The sequence below is a fragment of the Tursiops truncatus genome, chromosome 2 (genome assembly GCF_011762595.2).
Source record: "Tursiops truncatus isolate mTurTru1 chromosome 2, mTurTru1.mat.Y, whole genome shotgun sequence".
Classification (NCBI taxonomy): Eukaryota; Metazoa; Chordata; class Mammalia; order Artiodactyla; family Delphinidae; genus Tursiops; species Tursiops truncatus.
This window is the reverse complement of record NC_047035.1, coordinates 12,620,875-12,646,251: the sequence shown is the minus strand read 5'-3', so window position 1 is coordinate 12,646,251 and position 25,377 is coordinate 12,620,875. Positions and strand designations below refer to the sequence as shown.

Below are 25,377 nucleotides of genomic sequence, written 5' to 3'. Positions count from 1 at the left end.
CTGGTTCCCTGCAAAAAAAAAAAAAAGTTTAAAATAAACTAATACAATTTTTGTGCTTGGTAATGATACATAGTAATCTGTTAACATGCAACAATAACATAAAATCTGATGAATACTCAGCAACTCACGAAATTTAGCATCAATTATGTTATAAATACTGCTCAGAATTTCAGAAATTATTTTCTTTCTAGGTCTATTTTTCCTAGGCTGTAACTCATAGTGTGAGGTTATCGTATTTCTCTTTTCTATAATTAAGAAATACGTCAATGAATTTTAAAAGTAAATGTACTAGTAGTGTATAATCTAGCATTATCTCTCTCCACAGGAAGATACTGGCCTTTAGCTATCACTTCACTGAGCAATATAACATGACTCAGTGTGCTCATTCATTTTTTTCTGTTTATGCACTGCTATATCCCTAACACCCAAAATACTGCCTATCAGTTGAATGAATGAATGAACAAACATTTACTATGTATCCATTATGTGCCAGGAACTGTGCTAGCCTCAGGAATGCAACAATAAACAGGACTCTGCTTTTGTGGAAACTGCAGTGTAGAAGAGACAATAAACAAAATTTATGCAATTATTTAATCACAACTATGATAAAAGCTATAAAGGAAAATTATATATGAAAATAGGACCTAACATTGCCTAAGATGTAAAAAAAGGCTTTTCTGCGGAACAGACATTTAAGCTAGCACCTAAAAAAATAGGATATGGCAAAGGGAAGACCAAAGAAGAAAACTATGCCACACGGATGAAAAAACACGTGCAGAGATCCTGAGGAAACTAGGTGAATACTGTCTTCCAAGAACGTAAAACAGATCAGTGGAAATAGTTCAAGATGTGGCTGGAATGGAAGGCAGAGCTCAGACTATGCAGGGCCTTATAAACTACGTGAAGGATTTTGGACTTCACACCAAGAGCAATGGGAACGAAGGAGTGACAATCATATTTGCGTTTTAAAAATACCACTCTGGCTGCTGGGTAGAGAATGTATTAGAGGGAAACAAGAGGGAGACCGATTATGGGGAAAGTACAATACTACAGGTGGAAGATGACTAGGTAAGTTACAGTTGAGATGGAGAAGTGGGTGCATTCAAGATCTACTTATGATGTACATTTCTGAATAGGGTGATTGATTGACTATGGAAGATGAGAGAGGAGTTCCAAGTTGATTTCTAGGCTTCTGGGATGACCAACCAGGTGGATGATAGTTCATTTTACTTAGATGGGGAGCAATGGAGGCCAGATTTGTGGTAGGAATGGGAAATCAAAAACTGTGTTTGGGATAATGTTCAGGAAAAGATGTCCACATTAGTCAAATGATAGTGAAGCTCGTTAGCAAGATTTGTATAGAAGCATAAATTTGGCAGCCTTTAGCAAGTAGATAGCATTTGCAGCCATGGGAATAGATAAGATTGCCCTGAGAGATAATGTAGAAGGAGAAGAGAGGATGGTCTAGGACTGAGTACTAAAGAATTCCCAATTTTTAAACTGCATGAAGATGAGCCAACAGAGAACAAAGGAAAGGATAGTCTAGAAAGGTAGTAAGACAACGCACAAAGCTTGAAAGCTAAGGGAAGAAATGGTTTCAAGGAGGAAGAGCTCTATTGTTAAGAAAACTGAGTAATAAAGAGAAAATAGCTGAAAAGCACTTAAAGCTTCAGCATGAGGTTCAGTGGCATGGCAAGGATGGAAGAATGAAGAAAACAGGCTAAGAACAGAGCAGTTAGAAATTACCTATGAAGAGGAGACCAAATAAACCAGAATCTAGAATAGGGTGGGAGGTCTAGGAATTTCTTAAAAGAAGGAAGTAGGCCACAGAGAGGCCAGAAGTGTAGGTGACCTAACATACTATGCTGAGAAACTAATGCTCCTACTCATTAATTACACTTAAGTTCTTAATAATTACTCAGGAATTTGTTGGGATTGTTTTCTACCAGTTACAATACTTGTTAAGCAAGCAGAAATGAACGTTTTAGCTGGGAATGAATAGGCTGGTGAGAGAAGGAAAGTGAAGAAAGAATAAAATTTCCTGTGATAATGAAATCAGAGCTTCTGGGAATCTTCACAGGCCACATGTAGACTCATTCATAGTAGTAGGGCCCAGGGGGATCCCAGGGGATCTGGGAAGACAGATCCACACCAGGAGCATGCCGCATTGCCCTTGTTTTATATAATGTTTCCATAGGTTCCTTCATCGATACAGACACTTGACCTCCACAATGATGTCTGTTGGGTTCTTTACACTGAACTTATCACCAACCTATTTTGAGAGAGTCATGCATGCACCAAGGAGCTCTGAATGATGATAGGAAGACTCCAGTAGAGGACAGGCTCAAGGAATGAGAGAATAGGCATATTAAAAGGAATGAGATTCCTGAAAAAGCAGAGTATTGGATTCAGAATTCACAAGAAAGAACTGACTTGCTAACATAACAGAGGATGGATACAAGTAAGAATAAGTTTGTGGATATGACAATGGGATGGTGAAGGAATGCCTGACATTGTTTTTTTGTGTGAAGCATGAAATAATATATTCTATTACTAAAGTAAAGACAGGAGTAGGTGGGTTGAAGATTAGAAGAGGGTGGAAGGAAGTACAAATTTTTTCACAGTAAGTCAGCTGATAAAAAAAATGAACTAAGATTGCTAGTTTGGCCGAGTCAGTGATCACGAATTCACAGTGCTGCCAATCTGCCTGGTTTCGTGTGCTTCAGATCAGAGATTTAAACCTTTCCTAATTCCTTTGGCTGTATTTAATTATTTCTTTAGTTGAGCCTCTAAAGCATTCTGTCCATACCTCAAATCCTGCTTCTTATTGCAATCCTGCTTTATATTGTTTTATTTCCCTAAATTAAACCCCAGAGTAAAGAGCATCTTTGTGTCCCTGAAAGCACCTAGAACAGCTCTTTGCATGAAGTACTATATAGATATTTTTGTATTTATTAAATATATAAAAATGACTAATTTTAAAATTTGTTTTTAATTTAGTCCATACATTGTATAATCAAGAAAGATTAACGATCTAGAATTAAACTAAAAGACAACTTAGAGTCACAGTCAACGAAATTTCTCTCTGTTAAAATTAAGGACAAATCTATTTTATCCTCCTGCCTCAGAAACTAAAGAACGGTGACCTAGAAAACAAATTCCACATCAAGAAAACAAATTCCACATCATGAGAAAATGAAAACCATCATATTCTAAAAGACATATCTCATTCAGTGATTTATCCCAGCATGGAATCAGGTATCTTTTAGCCATTTGAGAATGCATACAGACCTTTCTTTCTAGACATCTACTGCTATTATCAGAGTCCTATGGTTTAATATAGCTATATAGTTGCTATAGTTATATGATTTAACTTAGTTATCGATTTTAATAAAATACTGTTATTTTAGAAATCAGACTTTTTATACATGAAAAGGTTTAAAAATCTGTAACTACTAAGTTAAAAAATTTTTCCATGAGGAAATTACTGAAAATGTAGGCAGCATTCATCTTCAAATAATTCATCACCCATAAAATATAATCTAATTTTATAGAGCTACATTAATTCTTGTAAACAAATAAACAGAAACTCAATAAAATAGAGTTGGAAGACCAGAAGGGGGAGCTCTCATGCCCTGCAATGCTAGCAGAGCCCAACAAGAAGGAAGACTCCTCTTCTTTCCCGGCAAGGACTCAGCCAATGAAAAGCCATGGACTCTTTGTTTATGGTAGCCCTCCCAACTTCCTTTTCCTCTCTGTAAAAGTGTTCTCCTTTGCTGGCAGGCGGGGACTTGCTCGTGACTCACCATGTAGCCAACCCCAAGTTGCAATCTTCTGTTGATCCCAAATAAATCCACCTTTCCTAGAGAAATATCTGGCAGTTTTGAATAAAAAATGTTGTCATATCAGTAAACAAAGGACACTGCCATCAAGCTGCCCGAGACAGTGAGCCCTTAGGGAACTCAGGACAGAGACAAAGGGGCTGCACCCAGAGAGAACTCAGGATGGGAAAGCACAGGATACTGGCCCCGGAGAGCTGAGGTGCACATCAGAGGAATGAATTCAATGAGCCTTGCGTCTTTCCACACACAGAAAAGTACTAAACTCCTTGAGATGCCTGGTTTTCTTTGGTTAACTGTAGACTTTTGATGTCCTGACTACCTGGTCCTCGCTGCAACAACCCCTATATACCCTGGCTCCTCCCTTACCTCTTTGGGGCAGTCCCTCAGAACTATCTGAGAGGCTGTCTTCTGGGCTTGAAATCCTCAGAAAACCACTGAATAAAACATAATTCTCAACTTTTATGTTGTGTATTTTTTTTCAGTCAACACAGTCTATTTATTTCAGGTCAACACTCGTTAATACCTTTTTAAGTCTTAAATCCGTATTTCAAAATGGACAGGTACTTCATATATGTCCACTTTTCATAACTCTCTTCTCAGTGTTTCAGCAAGAACTTCAAGCATTTGAAATTTACTGTTGAACAAGAATTACAACTAACATACCAGAAGAACACTAGGAGGTATCTGCTACAGTTAATTTTATGTGTCAGCTTGATTGGCCAGGGTGCCCAGATTAAACATTATTTCTGGGTGTGTCTGTGAGGGTATTTCCGGATGAGATTAGCACTTGCATCAATGTGGGTGGGCATCTTCTAATCTGTTGAGGGCCTGAAAAGAACAAAAGGCAGAGGAAAGAGGATTTGCCCTTTTTTTTTTTTTCTTGCCTCACTGCTTGAGCTGGGACTTCTCATCTCATCTTCTCCTGACCTCAGACTGGGATTTATACTATTGGTTCCTCTGGTTCTCAAGCCTGTGGACTTGGACTGAATTATACCACTGGCCTTCCTGGGTCTCCAGCTTGCATGGCAGATTGTGGGATTCCTCAGCTTCCGTAAACATAAGCCAATTCCTCATAATTAAAAGAAAACTTATATCTCCCTCCCTAGCTATCTATCTTCTATTGGTGCCATTTCTCTGGAAACCCTAATACAGTTGACCCTTGAACAATACAGGTTTGAACTGCACAGGTCCACTTACATGCAGATTTTTTTCAGTGAGTACATTCTCCAGTACCACATAATGCAAGGTTAGTTGAATCTGTGAATTCAGAACCACAGGGGGCCAAATACAAAGTTATATTCAAGTTTCAATGGCGTTGGGGGTGGTACCCCTAAGCCCCGTGTTTTTCAAGGGTCATCTGTGAACATTCTCACAACTACTGTAGATACAGACGTTTTATCTGGAACTTCCTTCAATACACCCTACCAAACAACAAAAGTAAACATACAGCTTTGAAATATCCATTACTGCCATAACATAAAGAGTTGAAATTTATTGCAAATTTCCAAAATCCTTCATAAAAAAACAATTATTTGATTAAACAGTGGAAATTTTTGTTGGGAAATATAGTTTCTGTACATTAGTATCAGAGAAATTCATATAACTGTATTCAAACAGAAGATCAGTTTAGGTTATTTTCAGACCACAATTATGTAACTTACTTCAAAATCCCACTGGTTCCCTCTGAACAGTCTGATAAGAGCTTATCTGATATACTTCAGTGGTAAGTTCTCTAATTCTGCTAAAAAATCATACAAAACCAAACAAAAGCCAAACAGAGATGTTATGTTTTGATATGGACTGCAGCTATTTAATTGTATTAATCTGAAGACTTATAAATAAATACACTGTTAGGGATTAGCACTGTGCAAACTATCAGCTATCAGTGTGAGCTCTCCATGGCTTTCTCTGGTTACCAAGTATCATTTTGGTTCTCTCTCATTGTTATAAGTGGGTAAAGGTCAAGAAATGCCAACTAAGTACAAAGAGAAGTGATTTTTTTGCATAGTATCTCATTTTTTATTACCAGTTTCTAATGTTTTTCTCATAACATGAGTAGCTATTAAGGAAACAATATCACCTGTATTCAGTACCTCTTCATCTGAAAAAGGCTTAAGTAAACACTAATTAAAATATCTGGGATCTTAGTTGTCAACACTTCTCTAACTGAAGTCTTTTAAATAAAAAGGTTTTCTTTTAATTTTTTTATTTACCTAGGATTCTAAGGCATACAAGAAACCAAGAAGTCATACCTTTCCTTCAAATTATACATCACACACATATTGTAAAAATATTGAAAATTAAATAATTAGAAATTGCATTAAATACATGACTACTTATAATAAATTTAGGAATTGAAAGCATTACTAGAACACAAAAAAACTGCTCAAATAAAATTCTAGCTTTTTTTAAACAATAAAGTCTGTTACTTATCTAAAAGCCAGTAAGTACACTTCTTTCTTTGGTATCTATTAAAATGGTTGTGTTTGCAGAGGATTTGGAGGGCAGTGAAACTACTCTGTATGATATGAGTGGTGGATACAGGTCATTTATGTATTTGTCAAAACTCACAGAATGTACAACATAAAAAGTGAACCCTAATACAAACTATGGAGTTTGGGTGATGATGCGTCAATGAAGGTTCAGTGACTTTAACAAATGTACTACTATGGTGGAAGGTGTTGATAGTGGGGGAGACTGTATAAATGCGGGGGTAAAGGGTATATGGGAACTCTCTGTACCTTCCTCTCAATTTTGCTGTGAACCTAAAACTGCTCTAAAAAACAAAGTCTATTTTTAAAAACTCTTTTAAAATAGTTGCCATTTGTCTCAAAGATTCAAAATACCACCACAAAAGGTGATTTTTCTCTTGAAAGTCCATGTGAGTACTCACTAATATGCCATTTTTCACAAATCTAAAAAAAATTATTTCAAAATGCAGTGTCAGAGAGTACCTGTCAACATCCCCGGTACACCATAAACTCTAGGCACCAGAAGCAAAGGGCATGTAAAGTATGTACATTTTGTAGCTTGAGAAGGTGGTACCTAGGAAAAGGGGAATTAGTGTTTATTTGGGAAAATCTTAATGAGATACACAGAACAAGAAATGAAAAAGGCATGCTTAAGTTACAGCAAAGTATACTTGTGGCCTGAAATATCACTATCTATCTCTTGGCACGTGTGGTACAAGGTAAGAGAGAAAGAAAAATGGAAGATGAAGCACTTAGTCTACCCATTAGCAAAAATAAAGTCACTACTTTCCAAGATCAGGGATGGTGTTATTGGTTTCTCCAAACAACTGTGCTTTTTGGTCATAGCTTGTCTGACCAACTAAATTGAAATTATCCCTACATACTGAGTTGTAATGAGTACCCGAGAGAAACTGCAAAAGAAAATATTTATTTGCTACATAATGTTATCATGTATGGCCAGTTTTAAAATACAGGAACATATTCTAATGTTGTGGATTATAGAACAAGCAATTTATATTTAAAAAACTAAAAACAAGGAAGTGATTATCATAAAATATTAAATTTGCTCTTTAAGCTCATTTAATTCTGCTAATTACGATGGGCCATATGGATGATAACCTTATTTCAACTCCAATTAAAACAAAGAGGATGTGAAGGAGGAAACATAGCAAAATGTGTGTACACTGGGTTTCCAATTAAACTTCAACCTTCTGGTGTTTTCATTTATTCTTGCCAAAATGTAGTTTTCTATATCTGAAGTTTCTTAGAGATAAATAGCTTACTAAGTGGCAATGTGATGACTTAAGGGTAAGTAATGATAAACACAGGCCACAAACTTTCCCCAAATGAGAAGAGTTGAAGTGGTTCAATTCACTTTTGCTTTCTGAGGGAAAATATGTAGCGAGGGGTTAAACAGTGGAGTTAAGATCTAATCAATCTTGACTAGCACTGAAACAGTGGTAAAGCCTAGTACTAACAGAGACTTGATATAGTGGATTTTGAATATCTATGTAAAGCTTTAAAAAGCCTATAAACATAATATAGCAGCAACTATCTATGATTGATATTCCCATTGACTTTATAATTTATTTAGTTGCCCTAGTAATACTACCCATTTATTTTATTGTCTATTTCGGCCAGTTTTAAAGCATTTCCTTTACTTTGGATATCTGGTAAAATTCATCCCATTTTTTACCAAGTTTGATTTTCTATTAGATCCATTATATACTATAATTATGGCCTCCATAAATAAATTGATAAATGTACTGATCTGTCTCTTCAAAATGGTAGCAAATTGAAACTGTAAGTCTTCTAAAAGAATGTCAAGTTTGTCACCAAATTAATGTGCAGGGTCTTCAAGATGGATTTAATTTGTGCCACTTGATAACAACCTTTTCTGGATTTTTAACTGTCTCTTTCCACTGGTTCGCTGCTTCAATGTTATTACTGTCTTCACTTATCCAAATCTGTAAAGGAACAGTACACTCATTAAACTTAACACAATAATGGTAACTGAGTTCAAACCATTAATTACTCTTACTAATGAAAGACAGCTGGACGTTTGGTTTACATATTTTCAACTAAACATCTTTTCATTTTTCCAAAAGTTTGATTTCTCTCTTTGAAACGTGATGTTAAAACACTTAACCTATTTAGTCACTGAAGACTATTTTATATGACCCAATTCAATGTGAGATATTACAAAATCACTTCCTCCAAAACGGTTATTAGTATCCTTTCTTTCTCAATAAATCTAGGAGCTCAATTTAAAATTGATCCCAACCACTCAAAAACATTTTTGTAAAGATTAATTGAGACTAATCATGATTTAAACTGATTGGTACGGAATGTGCATTTTAAGTATCTTTTACATTAAATAAAACTGTAATTTTAATTGAAATCTAATAGTCATTCTTCATACCAAACAATTTCATTGAACCTATCACTTATGTAACTTTATATAACAGATGTGAATGAACTTGGGAAAACCGTAAAGCATTTTGCAAATATAAGATATCACATTGTATGTTATGTATCACGGAGACAAGGTGAACAAGGAAACAAAACAACCTGAATCCTCAACTCAGCTACAGCACTAACAAATGCTGTTACTTTGGAGTTAACTTCTTTGAGACTCAGTTTCTAATTCTTTTAAAAAAAGAAATTGGAGCAGGGCACTCCAAAAAGGTTTGGTTTTCAAACTTTTTTCTCTAAATTTCTTGGTCTGAAGAACTTTTCCTTCAAATAAAATCTTACAAAACACCCCAACATATGAAACAGATAACATAAGAGTGCGTTGGCGGATAGAGGAGTGGGAGACCTTGATTTCACATGTGCCTGCCCCACCATGGTGGCTCCTGAGGCTACCAGAGGAGCCAGAGGGAACAGATGGCCAACAGGAACCTTCCAGAATTATTACTCTTCACTAAAATCTCAACCAAGAAAGTGGAATCACCAAAAAAGTTATCCTGAAAATCATCTGTCAGGTAAATCTATTCCATTCATACATGGTAGTTGAGGCTTGACGATATGCGAAAACTTTAACTGAATTCATTTCATAGGCCTCACGACTTTGAAAAGTTTGCTAGTTATACTAGGTCTTGAGTTCAAACTCTTTTCCAAATAAGAATAGATGAAGAACAACAAAACTATAGTATTTCTGACAAATACTTTAGGTAAAATATATGAAGTGAGTGAGAGTATCAATCTTTGAAAATTCACATATAATTTGAAGATTACAGGTAGACTGCTAATAACATCTTGTCAAGTAGAAGCCTTTAGACTAATAATACAGATTTTGGAATTTAAACGTGAGTCAAACAATTGTAATTAAGATAAAAGATACTGGACAGCTACCAGTAACTCATTTAGAGTAAAGAAAGAACTACAAAAGGAAACAAGTTCCTGTAGGACTGGCAAGTAAGCAAGTGTTATGTTGTCTTATACAAATTACTATGAATTTTTCAATAAGATTAATCCAGATGACAATACTGACTAAATAATATCACAACCACTGTTAAAATCGATGTTTTCTAGGAATTCAAATCTAACACAATTCAGCTAATAGCATACAGAGTTAAACATTAAATTGAACATGACACAGAATAAAGTAAGTTGGATACCTTAAGTAAGCCTTAAGAAATTTGACGAAATACTTAGTGTTCCCTCCTTCACAAGGAACGAGTCAGGAGTACTGAAAAACTGATCTTTCTTACTGATTTTAAAGTTGAAATGCTCAGGAGAAAACTTATTTTAAGATAAGAAGCCTGACTGCTCAGAAATTCCAACTATTTTTGTATTAAAGCAGAAAACCTGACAAGATTTGATTTTTGTGGTGAAACTGAATTTTAATTTATGATGAACAATTTTACTCTATTCAACCTCAAATTTATCCTGTATTCCCTTTGTTAACCAACTGTTTAAATGCATAGAAAAGTGCAAGGATAGAACATGAGATAAAAACTCCCTACTAACCTGCCCCACAAAGTGTCTTCTTCCTACAGAGCTTCGACTGTAAAGCTTAATGAGAAAAGTAATTTCTTTTTCATTTTGTATAAGTGGAAAGATCATAGTCTCTCCCCACTTTACTCTTCCACTGGAGGCCTTCAATAAACGTGTCTTCTTCTTATAAATCAACTCTCCCGAGCTAAACATTGCCACCTTCACAAAAAAACCTAAAGAATAAGAAATTTTGATAAATAAAAAATTTTAAATGTCATATAAAGAAATATATCCATATATTGTCATAAAAATATCAATAAGCTACTTTTAAAGATCTGATGAGCTAACTGCCATAACAGGAAATATCTCTAGTAAATTTTATAATTATTATCATAATTTATAAGTAACTAACCTTAAATGAATTTACTCTTCCTCTAAGCTGGATGCCCTTAAAGACTGGAACTGCAGACATAAATAACAATCAGCAGCAAAGGAGTACACATTGAAAAGGATTATACAAAAGAGAGGTGCCAACTCTTTGGAGAGTTGGAGGAATTTATTTCACAAATTTATATAGGTAAAATTCTTTGCTTGAGACTCCAGAAGTTAAACATATGCCCACTAGAGAAAACCTATTCTTTAAATAAGTTTGAGATGTAGAGCTTCCAGTAATGGTAGAATAGCTTTTACAGACTAACCTCTCATAGATGACAATTATAAACTCTGGGGAAAATATGAAAAACAACTGTTCAAGATGCTAAACATTGACGAAAAGGAGAAAGAAACTAGAGGAGAGTCAACTCTTAAAAGATGAGAACTTCACTAAGTAAAATTCAGGTTTATACAGTTTTTCACCTAAGCCTGCTCCCCAGTCTGACATACAGTGCTTACAACTCGAGCAAAAAGTGCAGTCTGACTAATTTGAGAAGTGATGGTACAGAGCTGGGGCTGCCAGACAGCAAGAAAGTAAAGAGAGAGTTTCCAGAAAGGAGGGAGCCACAAAGTAAGAACTGAGGCTGACCATTATTTATAAAATGGAGATCACTGGTAATCCTGATTAGCAGTTTTGATTAAAGGAAGATACCGGTTAATGTAATAAATTGCACTGTTTTGTCCTTGTTTCCCAGAATCAACCCTATATAGTCTTGGTAATTTAACTTATTCTTTTAATGCCAACTTGGACTTTACTTGCTTTTTATTTTATGATTTTTCCATCTATCTACATAAGTGATGGTAGTCTATAGCTATTTTTTGTGTATGCTGTCCTTTCTGTTTTGATAGCAAGAATATGCTAACCTCATAGTTACTTTTTCCATCTTTTTTCATGCTGTGGAACAGCTTATATAGAATAGGAATTATATGTTCCTTGAAAGTTTGGTAGGATCTGCCAGTGAAATCATCTTGGCCTCTGCTTTTATTAGAGGCAGTTCTTTTTTTTTTTTTTTTTTTTTTGCGGTACGCGGGCCTCTCACTGTTGTGGACTCTCCTGTTGTGGAGCACAGGCTCCGGACGTGCAGGCTCAGCAGCCATAGCCCATGGGCCCAGCCACTCTGCAGCATATGGGATCTTCCCGGACCAGGGCACGAACCCGTGTCCCCTGCATCGGCAGGCGGACCCTCAACCACTGCGCCACCAGGGAAGTCCTAGAGGCAGTTCTTTAACTACTTTTACATGGTTATTGTTCTATTGATTCCTCTCTCTTCTGGAGTGAATTTCAACAGTTTTTTTCCTCAGAAAATCATTTATTTTATATAGCTGTTCAAATGAATTGGCACAGTTATAATTGGTATTGTCTTCTGTATTTATTTATTTTTATAAATTTATTTATTTATTTACTTTTGGCTGTGGTGGGTCTTCATTGCTGTGCGTGGGCTTTCTCTAGATGTGGCGAGCAGGGGCTACTCTTCGTTGCGGTGCGTGGGCTTCTCATTATGGTGGCTTCTCTTGTTGCGAATCATGTGCTCTAGGCACGTGGGCTTCAGTAGTTGTGGCACATGGGCTCAGTAGTTGTGGCTTGCAGGCTCTAGAGCGCAGGCTCAGTAGTTGTGGTGCATGAGCTTAGCTGCTCTGTGGCATGTGGGATCTTCCCAGACCAGGGCTCGAACCCGGGTCCCCTGCATTGGCAGGTGGATTCTTAACCACTGTGCCACCAGGGAAACCCTCTTACTTATTTTTGAATATATTCTGAGATTCAAAATTGAAATTATATCCTCTTCCTTGTCTATGTTTTCTTTATTTTTTTGCTTGATCCAGTCTACTATAGGTTTGTCTATTTTAATATTCTTTTCAAAGAAAAATCTTTTGGTTTTATTGATTTTGTGGGGTTTTTGTTGTCCCCATACTTATCAACTTCAACTTTAGCTTTAATTTCTACTTCTACTTTCCTTTGTGTTTGCTGTTGTTTTTCTAGCTTCTTGGACTGTGCTCAATTGTATTTATTTTGTAGTTACTTTGTAGTTACAGTGGACATCCATTGCTTCTACCTACCTCCTGATATTTTCTCTTCTTCTAGTAGGAAAGAGGAACACTCTTAGTCCTACTCTTAGTCCTTTAGGTAGGACTGACCTCAAACCTCCCACTCCAGCGGCAGCCATGTGAAGCAGCCCTAGACAACCAAAATATCAGAATCCCTGGCTGTGCTCAAAGGCACAGGCAAGAAAGTATTTTGAGGTTTGTATCTGATATTTTCAGTTTTTTTTAAAATTAAGTTTCTAGTTAGCAGAGTATCCAAAAAAGGGTACAGACCTAGAGAGAGGATAAATTATCTAGGCTGGTGAAATATAGCTGACAGTCTTCTGGACACTCAACCTATATTAACTAATGAGCTAAATAAAGAATAGCATCAAATGCAAGAAGGTCACAATTGGGTAAGAATCAAGAGACCAGTGGATTAAGGTAGACACAGTGGCTAGTAATTTGAAATCCAATAAAGTAATTTTAAGTTAAAAGGTAAGTATGTAAGTTAACTAACAAATGTAACTAAGATTTTAATCTTCACTGTAAGAAACACAGGAAAAAACTACCTTTTACAAATATTTTCTGAAGATTCCACTTTGAACCACTTTGACATACTTACTCCAAGTCAGGGGTGTTGATGAGCTTGGAAGGTATTGAGCCTCAAGAATCTGTAACTGAATTCTGCTATTTACCGCTTGAAAACAAGTCCCCAGTTCAAGTTCTGCATGGCAAACCTGCATATTAAAAGAGTGTCATTTGCTAATCAAGAATAAAGTTTTGGCATATTTCAAAAATTCAATAATAAAGAGCTAAAGTTAGAAATTTTGAAAGCACTGCTTTTTACTGACACACAAAGCTAAGTGTTATAAGAGAAGGGAAGGTTAAGATAAATGTCATGGATTCTGTCAATATGAGGTACTTACTGACTTTCATAAATTCTGATTATATAAGTTACACATACATACTGATCCTTCAAAATCAGGGAGACCAAAAGACAATTCAAATTAAAAAAAAAAAAATTAGGGCTTCCCTGGTGGCGCAGTGGTTAAGAAAGATTTCACCTGCCAATGCAGGGGACATGGGTTTGAGCCCTGGTCCAGGAAGACCCCACATGCCACGGAGCAACTTAAGCCCGTGCACCACAACTACTGAGCCTGCACTCTAGAGCCCTCGTGCCACAACTACAGAAGCCCGTGTGCCTAGAGCGCATGCTGTGCAGCAAGAGAAGCCACCGCAATGAGAAGCCCACGCACCGCAAGGAAGAATAGCCCCCGCTCACCGCAACTAGAGAAAGCCCACGCACAGCAACAAAGACCCAACGCAGCCAAAAATAAATTATATAAAAAAAATTAAATTCCTAAAAAGCTTTACTAGAGAAAATGTCAGTGAAATAAACACCAAAAGAGCATATTTTCAAAAGACTTAAATGTAGTCATTTGAATTATTTTTTCAGAATGTATGAAATATGATAAAAATGTTATATATGAAACGCATCATTATTTCTTCATTTGTAGAAATCAGAGGTAGTGTTACCAAAATCCGAAGACAAAGGATTACAATGAACAGATTTGTGGATTAAGAGCTGAATTACTATGCTAAATGAAAGCAAGCCAAAGATGAAAGTTGGCAAGAAGGAAGCTAGCAAAAGTGATGAGGCAGTAAATAATAAGGAAAAGGTCAAAGAAAACCTGAGGCAAACAATTTAATGAAGGAGATTTAGCAAGGGGGAAAAGCTAAAATGTGCTCTTCAGTATTGTTAAGAACAGAAGAAAGTAATTTGTCTTACACAAGCCAACCTATTTACATGGATTCTAGCATCCTTGGAGTGAAAAATAAAAGAGAAACATAAGTCGGCCAAATACAAAAACATTACTGTTCACATGATGAAAAGAGTAAGTATGGGATTAAAGAAAGAACATAATGTTAACAGATCTCACTAGGGCGCAGCACAGACTGACACAAAAGTCTTTGCTAGTATTGATTCCAACAAAGCTATAAAACAGCTGACTGATACTTCATCAAGCGATTTATATTTGATAATCACGCAGTATTCCCTAGTAACTGAAGCGTGGATCATAAAAAAGAACTTTCTTATGTACATGCCATTGACTGAATCTTGGATATTTTCTTAATACAATATTCTGTAATGGTCAAAATGGCCAAAATTGGTCATGCCATAAGAAATCAAAAGATACAAAGTGAAAAGTGAATCACTTAAAAGTATAAAATCGGGCTTCCCTGCTGGCGCAGTGGTTGAGAGTCCGCCTGCTGATGCAGGGGACACGGGTTCGTGCCCCGGTCCAGGAAAATCCCACATGCCGCGGAGCAGCTGGGCCCGTGAGCCATGGCCGCTGAGCCTGCGCATCTGGAGACTGTGCTCCGCAACAGGAGAGGCCACAACAGTAAGAGGCCCGCGTACCGCAAAAAAAAAAAAAAAAAAAAAAGTATAAAATCATCTGTTGAGGTTACACTCCCTCTTGAAAAATCTAAAATGATGATAAAAATTGTCTATTTTAGCAATAAATGCTGAATTCTAATAAATAAGTGAATGTACTGCTTTTGCTTTTAATCAGAATAAGGATGGATTAATAAATCTTTTTACATGAACTAATTTTGGTATCCATATATAACACCTTTGCTGATTAAAAAAACAAATGTTGCAGTCCTTGGCATTTAAAAAAATACAGTTATTTATTGTTTACAAGATACAAAGGAAACCATGGATAACATTTTTTCATTAATTACTTTCATTACGGTTTCGTACCCACGATATAATAACACTTATGAAAACATCTAAAGGTGGCAAAACTTCTCTTAGTGTTACACACTTGTAGAGTTTCACTCTCATAAAACAGAGCAGCACTTGGCAATGGATTTACCATTTCTTACTTGCCAAGGTTATTTCATAAATTCAATTTATATTCCAAGATATTAATTCAGATCATGAAAAACTATTCAAAGTGGTTTTCAATCTCATAATAACCAAAAAATTAAAATTCTAATCGATTAGTAGGTATACATGAAGTGCATTTTTAATGAGCACAAAACTGTGGAAGATAAAACATACGACCTCTGTTCCTGAATAATGTGTCATTTTTTAAAGAAAAGAGAACTTTTTGAGCTTCCTGGATAAAATGTTAAGCATAATTAAAGAAATCCCTTATCTGGTGATTTTTGAGAATATCCTCTTAGGGGGACAATACATAGCTGATAAAAGATATTTTCACATATTGAGGTCTGGGGAAGTCATTCTGGCTTACACATGAGTTAACCTGAATTTTATGCTATAACGAAAACAGCCTGTTTGTGGCCTATCAAGCATACATTGTACATCTGCTTTAATTATTAAAGAAAAGGGCGCACTGCCCAGAAGTAAAGAATGTCCATGTTAAAAATAAAGATTAGGGCTTCCCCGGTGGCGCAGTGGTTGAGAGTCCGCCTGCCGATGCAGGGGACACGGGTTCGTGCCCCGGTCCGGGAAGATCCCACATGCTGCGGAGCCGCTGGGCCCGTGAGCCATGGCTGCTGAGCCTGCGCGTCCGGAGCCTGTGCTCCACAACGGGAGAGGCCGCAACAGTGAGAGGCCCCCGTACCGCAAAAAAAAAAAAAAAATATTAAATGCCTCCCTTCCTGGGATGCCACTGCTGGTCCCCCATCCAGGATAAGACTCCCTTCCCAGGTGCCAAGGCCATACTGACTTGCTGTGCACATGCTGTAAACCTTGAAGGAATGTATCCCTGACTCGTTTGATGTTTTTTTTCTGACAAGATATAAAACTGTGCTGAAAACCATGCTTCTCCAGAGCAGTTCCTCAGAGTTATCTGAGAGGCTGTTTTCTGGGCTATAGTCCTCAGTTTGGCTCAAATAAAACTCTTTTCGATTCCTATTATAGACTGTTAATTGATCATTTTCTTCGACACGGTAAAGAGAGCTGGCTGTGGAATCAGAATACCTCGGTTCAAATCCTGATTCCCCAACAACAGGCTGTATTCAGGCAAGTGCTTCAAGGTCTTGCTCTCCACAATAGGGATGACAAGAGCAGCAAGCTCATAAGTTTGGTGTGAGCATTAAATCACTTAGGACCAAGTCAGTCATATGCTAAGTTTCTTCAAATGTCAGCTATTTCTTCAGGGAAACCTTATGTCTTCTACATTATTCAACACAGAAATTTGAGTTGTCAGCTAGTTGTTAAGGTCAAGAACTCTGTACTCAGGAAACTATTAGCTCTGTATGAAAATTCTGCTGTTCATGATAAAACAGTTGTCAGTGTGAAGGATGGGTATGTAAATCTGGCTCTTTCAATGTCACAATTAGAATATCAATTTTCCTCCTCAACACAGGAAACAAAGCATATTATTCTTGCTTTTAGCCAATAAGAAGAAACATTCACACTCAGTAATATAAATTTACTGGTCCAATATAGCCTGAAAGCCCTTCTTTCAAGCCATCAATCTTTGTATCCCTAGCACGTGGCATAAAACAGATAGACAAATGTTTATAAAACATCTGATATGCAAAATATAATTTTGTAGAAACTGTGCCATAATCATTCATTCAGATTCTCCAAGGCAGATTAAGATTATGTCTCAATTCCCCAGAAAATACATTTGCTGAGTTATCTTCTACTATACTCTATACTAATTTTTAAAGATTTAATCTACTAAAAAAACCAAAAAACCTATGAGGCAGATTACTGCCCTAGAAAATCTCAAGGCTATTGGAGAAGTCAGATATGCAATCATAATAAAATGCTGTGTTATAATAATATTAAAAAAAGATTCAATCTATGAATTATCCATTTAAATAGTAATATGTGCCTTTTGTAAAATATGGTTGCAGATTACTGTCTACTAAGCTAGTAGTAGATGTAAATGATAAACAAGATGTAAGTGATAAACTCCCGTCACAGTTAGAAAACAAATTTGCTATACTTTAACAGAAAATAACAATCTAATTTAGCATGCTTCCATTCATCATTTATTCTTTCATATCAACCTACATACAAATATTCAATGCCAAGAATATGATGGGCCCTTACTACGGGCACAGTAAAAAATGAAGAAAAATGATGGAAGCTCAAGCCTTTTTTTTTTTAAAACGAGTAACTTAATTCTAAGTTATAATAAATGCTATAAAGAAAACACATTTGGTATGGAGACAGAAAATAATAGACAAGAAATAACAAGATTTTTCAATTCTTCTTGATTAATCTTTTGTTCTTTATTTTTTAATCCCTAATTTCCCCTCAATTCAGTGGTTCTCAAGCTAGGCTACACATTAGAATCACCTGAGTAGCTTCTGAAAATTACAGATGCCTCTGGCTCACTCCTCCCCAAATTCTGATTTAATGGTTTAAGTATGGGCTTGTTTTTAAAGCTCCCCAGGTGATTCTAATGTGTAGCCAGGTTAAGAACCACTTCAAGCACCTTAAATATTTTTGAAAGTAGGTAAAATATAAATCCTATGTAAATTTAAAATCACATATAAGTTCAACCGTATAAAGCGTTATGACTGATTTCTATATATATTATCCTGACACAGAAACTACATAATTAAATCATTAGGAATTTCTAAACAACTTAAACAGTGTTCAGCTGGCTAGTTGAAAGAAGCAACTACTGGGTCTCAAAAATCAATCAGCACTATAGATAATGAAATTCTTTACAAAAAAACACCAGCTGTAAGATCCTCCATTCTACCCAATTTATGGACACGGTGCTTACTCATGATTAAAACTTTCCTAATCTATTTCAAGGCAATCTCTCATTGAGTTTGGAGTTTATTGATTCCGTCTTGCTTTTCCTAAGTTATTAGCTACTGAAAAAAAAAAACCTAAAAAATTATTTAAAATTATTCATACTTAGGGTTATTACATTGAAGTATGAAATATTAATTAAACATGTACTAGGAGAAAGTAACGCTAAGGTTATTTTCCAATGGAGAAAGAAAAGGGGCTGTTAATTTTATCAACTTTTAAAAAAATTATTAAATAATGACATAATTACAACTTTTTTACATTACATTTATGTTACTATTGCTTCTTGAGAGCCTTCCTGATCCTTTAATATATTCTAGTTTTCAAATTATACTCCAACAAACAAAAATTCAACCATTAAATAATTCTCAAAGTGTGAAATACTTTACATATTATATCACTTACAGAAATTTTTGAAGGTGGTGATATATCCAAAGAGTAATCCATTTCCTGTGTGCTAAGAGTTCTGAGTGATAGTGAGCATTCTCCAATAGTTTTCTTCCTAGGAGTTTGGGTTTGAATCTTAAATACAAGTCTTACAGTTTGTAGACTGTGGAGTTTAATAGCAAATACAAACGTTTCCATAAATTCAATAGTCTAAAATAAAAATCAAGAAAATATAAAATATATTAATAGAATGACTGAAAAAAGGGTCATATACCAATACAAAATAAACAAAAATAACATTTATAATCTAGGAAAGGCAAATTTAATATTTTTACAATAACAAAAAATATTTTTTAATGAAAATGAGAATGGCCATGACTTGCTTTTCCAAAATTTATTCTGGATACTGCCCTTCTTAATTTCACAAATCCTTTTAATTACTTAGTCAGGAATTTAGTCAATATCAACACCAAGTTCACCAGAATACAGCTTTTTCCCTTTTCAAAAATTAGGTTGCTCTCCATCTTTGGTTCTGGAGTATCATTCCTGCTATTCACCACACTTCTTCAACAGTTAATGAGAGTACTTCAAGAATCTCATGCAAGCTCTCACAGTATGTAAAATCTAATTTGTTCACATTAATAAGAGACTTGAATTATTTCTTTAAAGGAGATATTCTTTGTCTACTGTTCTTCCCATCTAATTTGGGGTTCATTTTATCTTTTAGTGATGTTTGTTCCACTCTTTCCTAACTGAAAATCGATCTCCTTGATAAGAGAAGACAAAAATGTGCGTTCCAAGTTCTACCTTCTCTCATAATCTTCCACTGCAGGCAGCAAGTCAGTGTTTTCCATGCCCAGACTATTTTCAAATGTTCTTTTTATTACTTTTAATATTTTTAAAACCTTGGCTTACTGTGACCTAACATCTTCTTGACACTAGACTGTTTTCTGCTTACAAACTTCCTAACATCAATATTTTAGATACTGTGCCCAAATGTTCACTTTTACGGTAATCACTTATGTCTGTGTAGTCAGAATTGTGTTTCTGAGAACCTCCCAACCACCTGCGCTTTCTTTTTCTTTCAATCTCAAGCCATAGATCACATCAATAATACAGTATGCATAAAATGTTTAATTTTTAAACTCAGATGCAGTGAGCTTACAAATGAAGTACGTGTACTGGTTTACTTTACATTTTGCCATAATAGGGGACTCCTAAACAACTTGATAAATAATAAATTTTAAAAGATTCCAAGCAAGTTTTAATATGAGAACATTTTCCCCTAACTTTTCCTAAGTTAGCTTAGTTTTATTTGAAAATCAAAAAGTCAAAGTGTTTAATTCACTAAGTATTCATCTGTGAGTATCAGGATTAAAACCAGAGTTAAGATTTATTTCCATCTAGACTTTCTACAATGCATATTTTTGTAAAGTGAGATCCTAGTATTTACACATAAATTTTGATTACTGCTTTTTCACTTATTAAGAACATTTTTCCACGTCCTTAAAAACTCTTCCTAAACATTATTTTTCATGGCTGCCTAGTATTCTATCACGTGATGTTATGGTTTGAATTGTGTCTCCCCCAAAAAAAGATGTGTTGAAGTCCTAACCCCCAGTAACTCAGAATGTGGCCTTATTTGGAAATAGGGTCATTGAAGATGTAATTTGTGAAGTTAAGATAAGGTTACACTGGAGTAGGCAGACCCCTAATCCAATAAAACTGGCGTCCTTATAAGAAGATAGCCATGTGAAGACAGAGACACATGGAGATGAAAGACACGTGGCCATGTGAAGATGAAAGCCAATGATTAGAGTGAAGCCAAGGAATGACAGGGATTGCTGGCCACCACCAGAAGCTAGGAGAGAGGCATGGAAGAGATGGAACAGATTCCCCTTCAGAGAAGGAACCAACACTGCTGACACCTTGATTTCAGACTTCCTCTGAAACAGTGAGAGAGAAATATTTGTTGTTCTAAGCTACCCAGTTTGTGTTACTTTGTTAACAGCACCCATAGGAAACAAATACACAAATACATGGTATACCGAGAGTTTTCTTCACCATTCCCCTATGGGAAACATTTAGTTTCCAACTTTTCCTCTATGAACAAAACTGCCAAGAATACTTTATATATATTTTGTTTGCATCTTAGATTATTGCCATGAAGTAGATTCCAAGTAGAAACACTATGTTAAAAAGTATAAATATTTTAAGGTTTTTTTCTTTTTTAAAAAAATCATTTATTGAAGTATAGTTGATTCACAATGTTGTATTAGTTTCTGATGTACAGCAAAGTGATTCAGTTATACATATATATATTCTTTTCCATTATGGTTTATTACAGGATACTGAATATAGTTCCCTGTGCTATACAACAGTAGGAACTTGTTGTTTATCTATTTTATATATAGTGTTTGTATCTGCTGATCCCACACTCCTAATTTATCCCTCCCACAACCCCTTTCCCCTTTGGTAACCATAAGTTTGTTTTCTGTCTGTGAGTCCATTTCTGTTTTGTAAATAATTTCATTTGTATCATATTTTAGATTCTGTATATAAGTGATATCATATGATATTTGTCTTTCTCCTTCTGACTTACTTCACTTAGTATAATCTTATTTTAAGGTTTTAATGTATATTGTCAAAATAATTTCCAGAAAGTGTTATGGTCTAGAGTGCTTGTAAAATTTTCCTAATTTTAATAAGCAAAAAAAGAAAGAAAAGAGAAAGCAGTATGTAATTTAAATTTGTATATCTATGAATACTAGTGAGAGTAAATTTTTTTCATGTTTATTAGCCATTTGAATTACCTTATTTTTAAATGATATGCTCTTGTAGAAGTTGCATTTGTATGGAAAAACACTAACCATTCAACCCATATCAGAAGACAAAAATGAAGATATATTTAAAGTGAAATCTAGAATCTATAAAACAAATTCAGGATGATAAGTCTTCCAGTTACGATCATTGAAAGTATTTAAAAGAAATTAATTGTAATCATGCAATTATTTCTCAAAGCAAAAGTGGAGTGGGGGAGAGAGGATGAAAATATAGACACATATATTTATACAAGAAAAGTAAATACAAGAAAAATAAATAGTTTCATTAGATATTACTCATCTTCTATATATTTTAGTGATTAAGGTTTTCTTTTTATATACAATGGAATATTACTCAGCCATAAAAAGAAACGAAATTGAGTTATTTGTAGTGAGGTGGATGGACCTAGAGTCTGTCATACAGAGTGAAGTCAGTCAGAAAGAGAAAAACAAATACCGTATGCTAACACATATATATGGAATCTGAGGGGAAAAAAATGGTCATGAAGAACCTAGGGGCAAGATGGGAATAAAGACACAGACCTACTAGAGAATGGACTTGAGGATATGGGGAGAGGGAAGGGTAAGCTGTGACAAAGTGAGAGAGTGGCATGGACATATATACACTACCAAATGTAAAATAGATAGCTAGTGGGAAGCAGCCGCATAGCACAGGAGGTCAGCTCGGTGCTCTGTGACCACCTAGAGGGGTGGGATAGGGAGGGTGGGAGGGAGGGAGACGCAAGACGGAAGAGATATGGGAACATATGTATATGTATAAACGATTCACTTTGTTATAAAGCAGGAACTAACACACTATTGTAAAGCAATTATACTCCAATAAAGATGTTAAAAAAAAATAAATAAATGCATCTTAATATTGGACAATGAAATATCAAGTATTTCTGAGGCTCAAAACGATCTTTAAAAAAGCAAGGGGTACATAATTTGTAGTTTTCTAAAAATAAAACACTTTCTTATTCCAATTCTTTACATGGGTTAAAGTGACAAATAGGAGAAAAACATAAAAAGATAGTCAAACACAAACACTTACATTAGAGCCTTCCTTGACTGAAGATTTGAAATGTACTGGTTTGGGCAATGTTAGTATTCCTTTTATAGAAATAGTAGGATTATCTCCATAACTAGAGGGCCAACTTAAATCTCTGCACTAGAAAGATAAAATAAAAATACAGTTTGAGTTTTACAAAGGACCCTGACAATACAAATATTTGATACATTTCTTGAGTTAATGACTTAAATAAAAACTATAGGGCTTCCCTGGTGGCACAGTGGTTGAGAATACCCCTGCCAGTACAGGGGACACGGGTTCGAGCCCTGGTCGGGAAGATCCCACATGCCGCGAAGCAACTAAGCCTGTGAGCCACAACTACTGAGTCCGCGTGCTGCAACTACTGAAGCCAGCATGCCTAGAGCCCATGCTCCGCAACAAGAGAAGCCACCACAACAAGAAGCCCACACACCGCAATAAAGAGTGGCCCCCGCTCGCTGTAACTAGAGAAAGCTTGTGCATAGCAACGAAGACCCAACACAGCCAAAAATAGTAAATAAATTTATAAAAAAACTATAAAAGTAAACTTTAGTCTACTGAGATCTTCTGTTTCATCAACATTAAAATAATCTGACAGTGTTTTAGACATCATATCAATTTCCTTCTTGAGGTTAAAAGCAAACATATTTCCATCATGCCTATAGATTTATTTTTCTTTAGATTCTTTATTAAATACTATTTTCTGTAAAATCCTATAGAACCCTAAATTCCAAAGAAGGTATTGACCCATTCCCTGGAACAGAGCAACAGTAGATGCTTATAATTTATAGTCTAAATATTCAATTATGTACGAAAAGTTTGTATTAACTGTATTAACTTACCTGTAAAACTGTGATCCAGATCTGCTCTACTGAAGAATTATAAAACATTTTCACATTTAATCTCCCCAAATCTCTTTCATCTCCTGATAGAGTAATTGTATCTGCATTGTAAAAGAACAAAGATGGTTGAATTACTACACAATCCTTCCAATCCAACTGAGTTTTGATACAACCCAATTTTAAGAGCACAACTGAAAACTGCTATAATTACTTTTTAAAGTTGTCAATTTATTAACACAAAAATCACACTTCAATGCTTTTATTGAAGTGCTGGGGGAAGATATACTATAAAAAGTACCTGGCTTAAAAACTTAACCCAATTATAACCTGAAAAATTTAAGTTAAAACTAAGAAAAACTTTCCCAAATAACACTGATATGGCCTTAATACTGTATGCTTCTGGAAATTCCCTCACTAACATACTTTAAAACAAACGAAAGATATTTAATTTTAAAGATGCCTTTATGCCTGAACACTAAAAAATGGACCATCTGATCTGAGTATTCACATGCAGATAACACTGACAACATACATATAATCATCTAGACTTTTTTTAACCTTATCATAACTACATTCAAAATACTACTGGGTAGAAATAATTCCCTTAAGAATATAAAAGTAGAATACTTTATTCCTTACCCAGGCTTCTGTTACTCCCCTGAGAATTTTTCCTTGAAGAAGAACTACTGGGCATACTGGACAATGAATCATGTCTCTACAAATAAAATTCTTCTTTAGTCAGATGTTGCATATCAGACTTTAAGGATTCTGAAACTGATGCCCCAATACCCACCCTAATATCAAACTGAGTGCTAATCATTCTGACAGTGTTACTGGTCAGAATTTTTCACTTTTAGATAGTAAAGGGGGAAAAGGTTTTCTGTGTGTGTGTTACCAGGAAAATAGTAAATATCTTACTAGGTAATATATGGGAAAGCCTTTGCTGTTTTTGGTTTGGCTTTGTAATAAGGAGGAAGAGATTACTGTTTATATGTCATACTTGCAAATACTAATGAAAATTAGAATATATTTGGAAGTGCCCTGTTACCTGAAAACCTATAAAACAGCAGTTATCAAAGCATAGTCCCCTGGGCCAGCAGTTTCAGCATCACCTGGGAACTTGCTAGAAATACAAACTCAGGCCCTGATGCAGAGCTACTGAATCAAAAGCTCTGGGGATGAGGCCTGGCAATCTGTATTTTAACAAGTTCTTCAAACAATTCTGATACGGTAAAAAAAAAACTGGTGCTATAAAGAATTAATTCTGCAAAAAATTAACTCAACTGAGGATTATTAAGAATACATTTCCATTTAAATGTATGCATATACATTCACATGGAAAAATGTCCACAGGTACCTATAACAATATTTTCATAGTACTTTTATTCTCAGTTATAGGAACATAGGTGATTTTCTTTTTACCTTGCTTAATTCTGGTTTCTACTTTTAAAATAATAATCACAGCTTACTTTATTTAAAAAAACATTTTTTAAACATCAAAAAACTCAATTCTATTTCAAAAAAAGGAGAACATTGTGTTAATATTAATGAATAATTAAAGTTCTACATCTCAATAGAAATACTAAGTTTTACTAACTAGGTAGTTATGTTCAATAAGAAAAGTCAAATCAATAAGCACTTTTAAGTATAACATTTTAAATTCCAACTGCCTCAAGACTGCCTCATTACATACCATGAGAAAAGTAAGATTCATAAAAGAACAAGAGAAAAACTATTGCCTTTTAGTATTCAACTGAGACCTTCCTGAAATAACGCACATAGGAAATGCCAAGTGTTTATTCTTTAGC

The 25,377-nt window shown here is 35.2% G+C and overlaps 1 protein-coding gene across 3 annotated transcripts in view; it reads right to left on the bottom strand.

Moving 5' to 3' along the window:
* Window positions 1-5,301: 5,301 nt before the first annotated feature.
* The window catches only part of TC2N (tandem C2 domains, nuclear), a 45,573-nt gene continuing 25,497 nt past the window's right edge, over window positions 5,302-25,377 (bottom strand). The window contains exons 6-12 of one of the 3 annotated variants that reach the window (XM_004311529.4): window positions 24,209-24,284; window positions 23,570-23,670; window positions 22,731-22,847; window positions 18,873-19,064; window positions 13,332-13,446; window positions 10,289-10,488; window positions 5,302-8,280 (exon numbers count right to left, since the gene is read on the bottom strand). In XM_004311529.4, coding sequence (XP_004311577.2) covers window positions 8,170-8,280; window positions 10,289-10,488; window positions 13,332-13,446; window positions 18,873-19,064; window positions 22,731-22,847; window positions 23,570-23,670; window positions 24,209-24,284 — 912 coding nt within the window. In that variant the 3' untranslated portion in view covers window positions 5,302-8,169. Of the gene's footprint in view, window positions 8,281-10,288; window positions 10,489-10,667; window positions 10,718-13,331; window positions 13,447-18,872; window positions 19,065-22,730; window positions 22,848-23,569; window positions 23,671-24,208; window positions 24,285-25,377 lie in introns of those variants that run through there. The other 2 variants (XM_019918989.3, XM_019918983.3) reach the window with 2 other exon arrangements.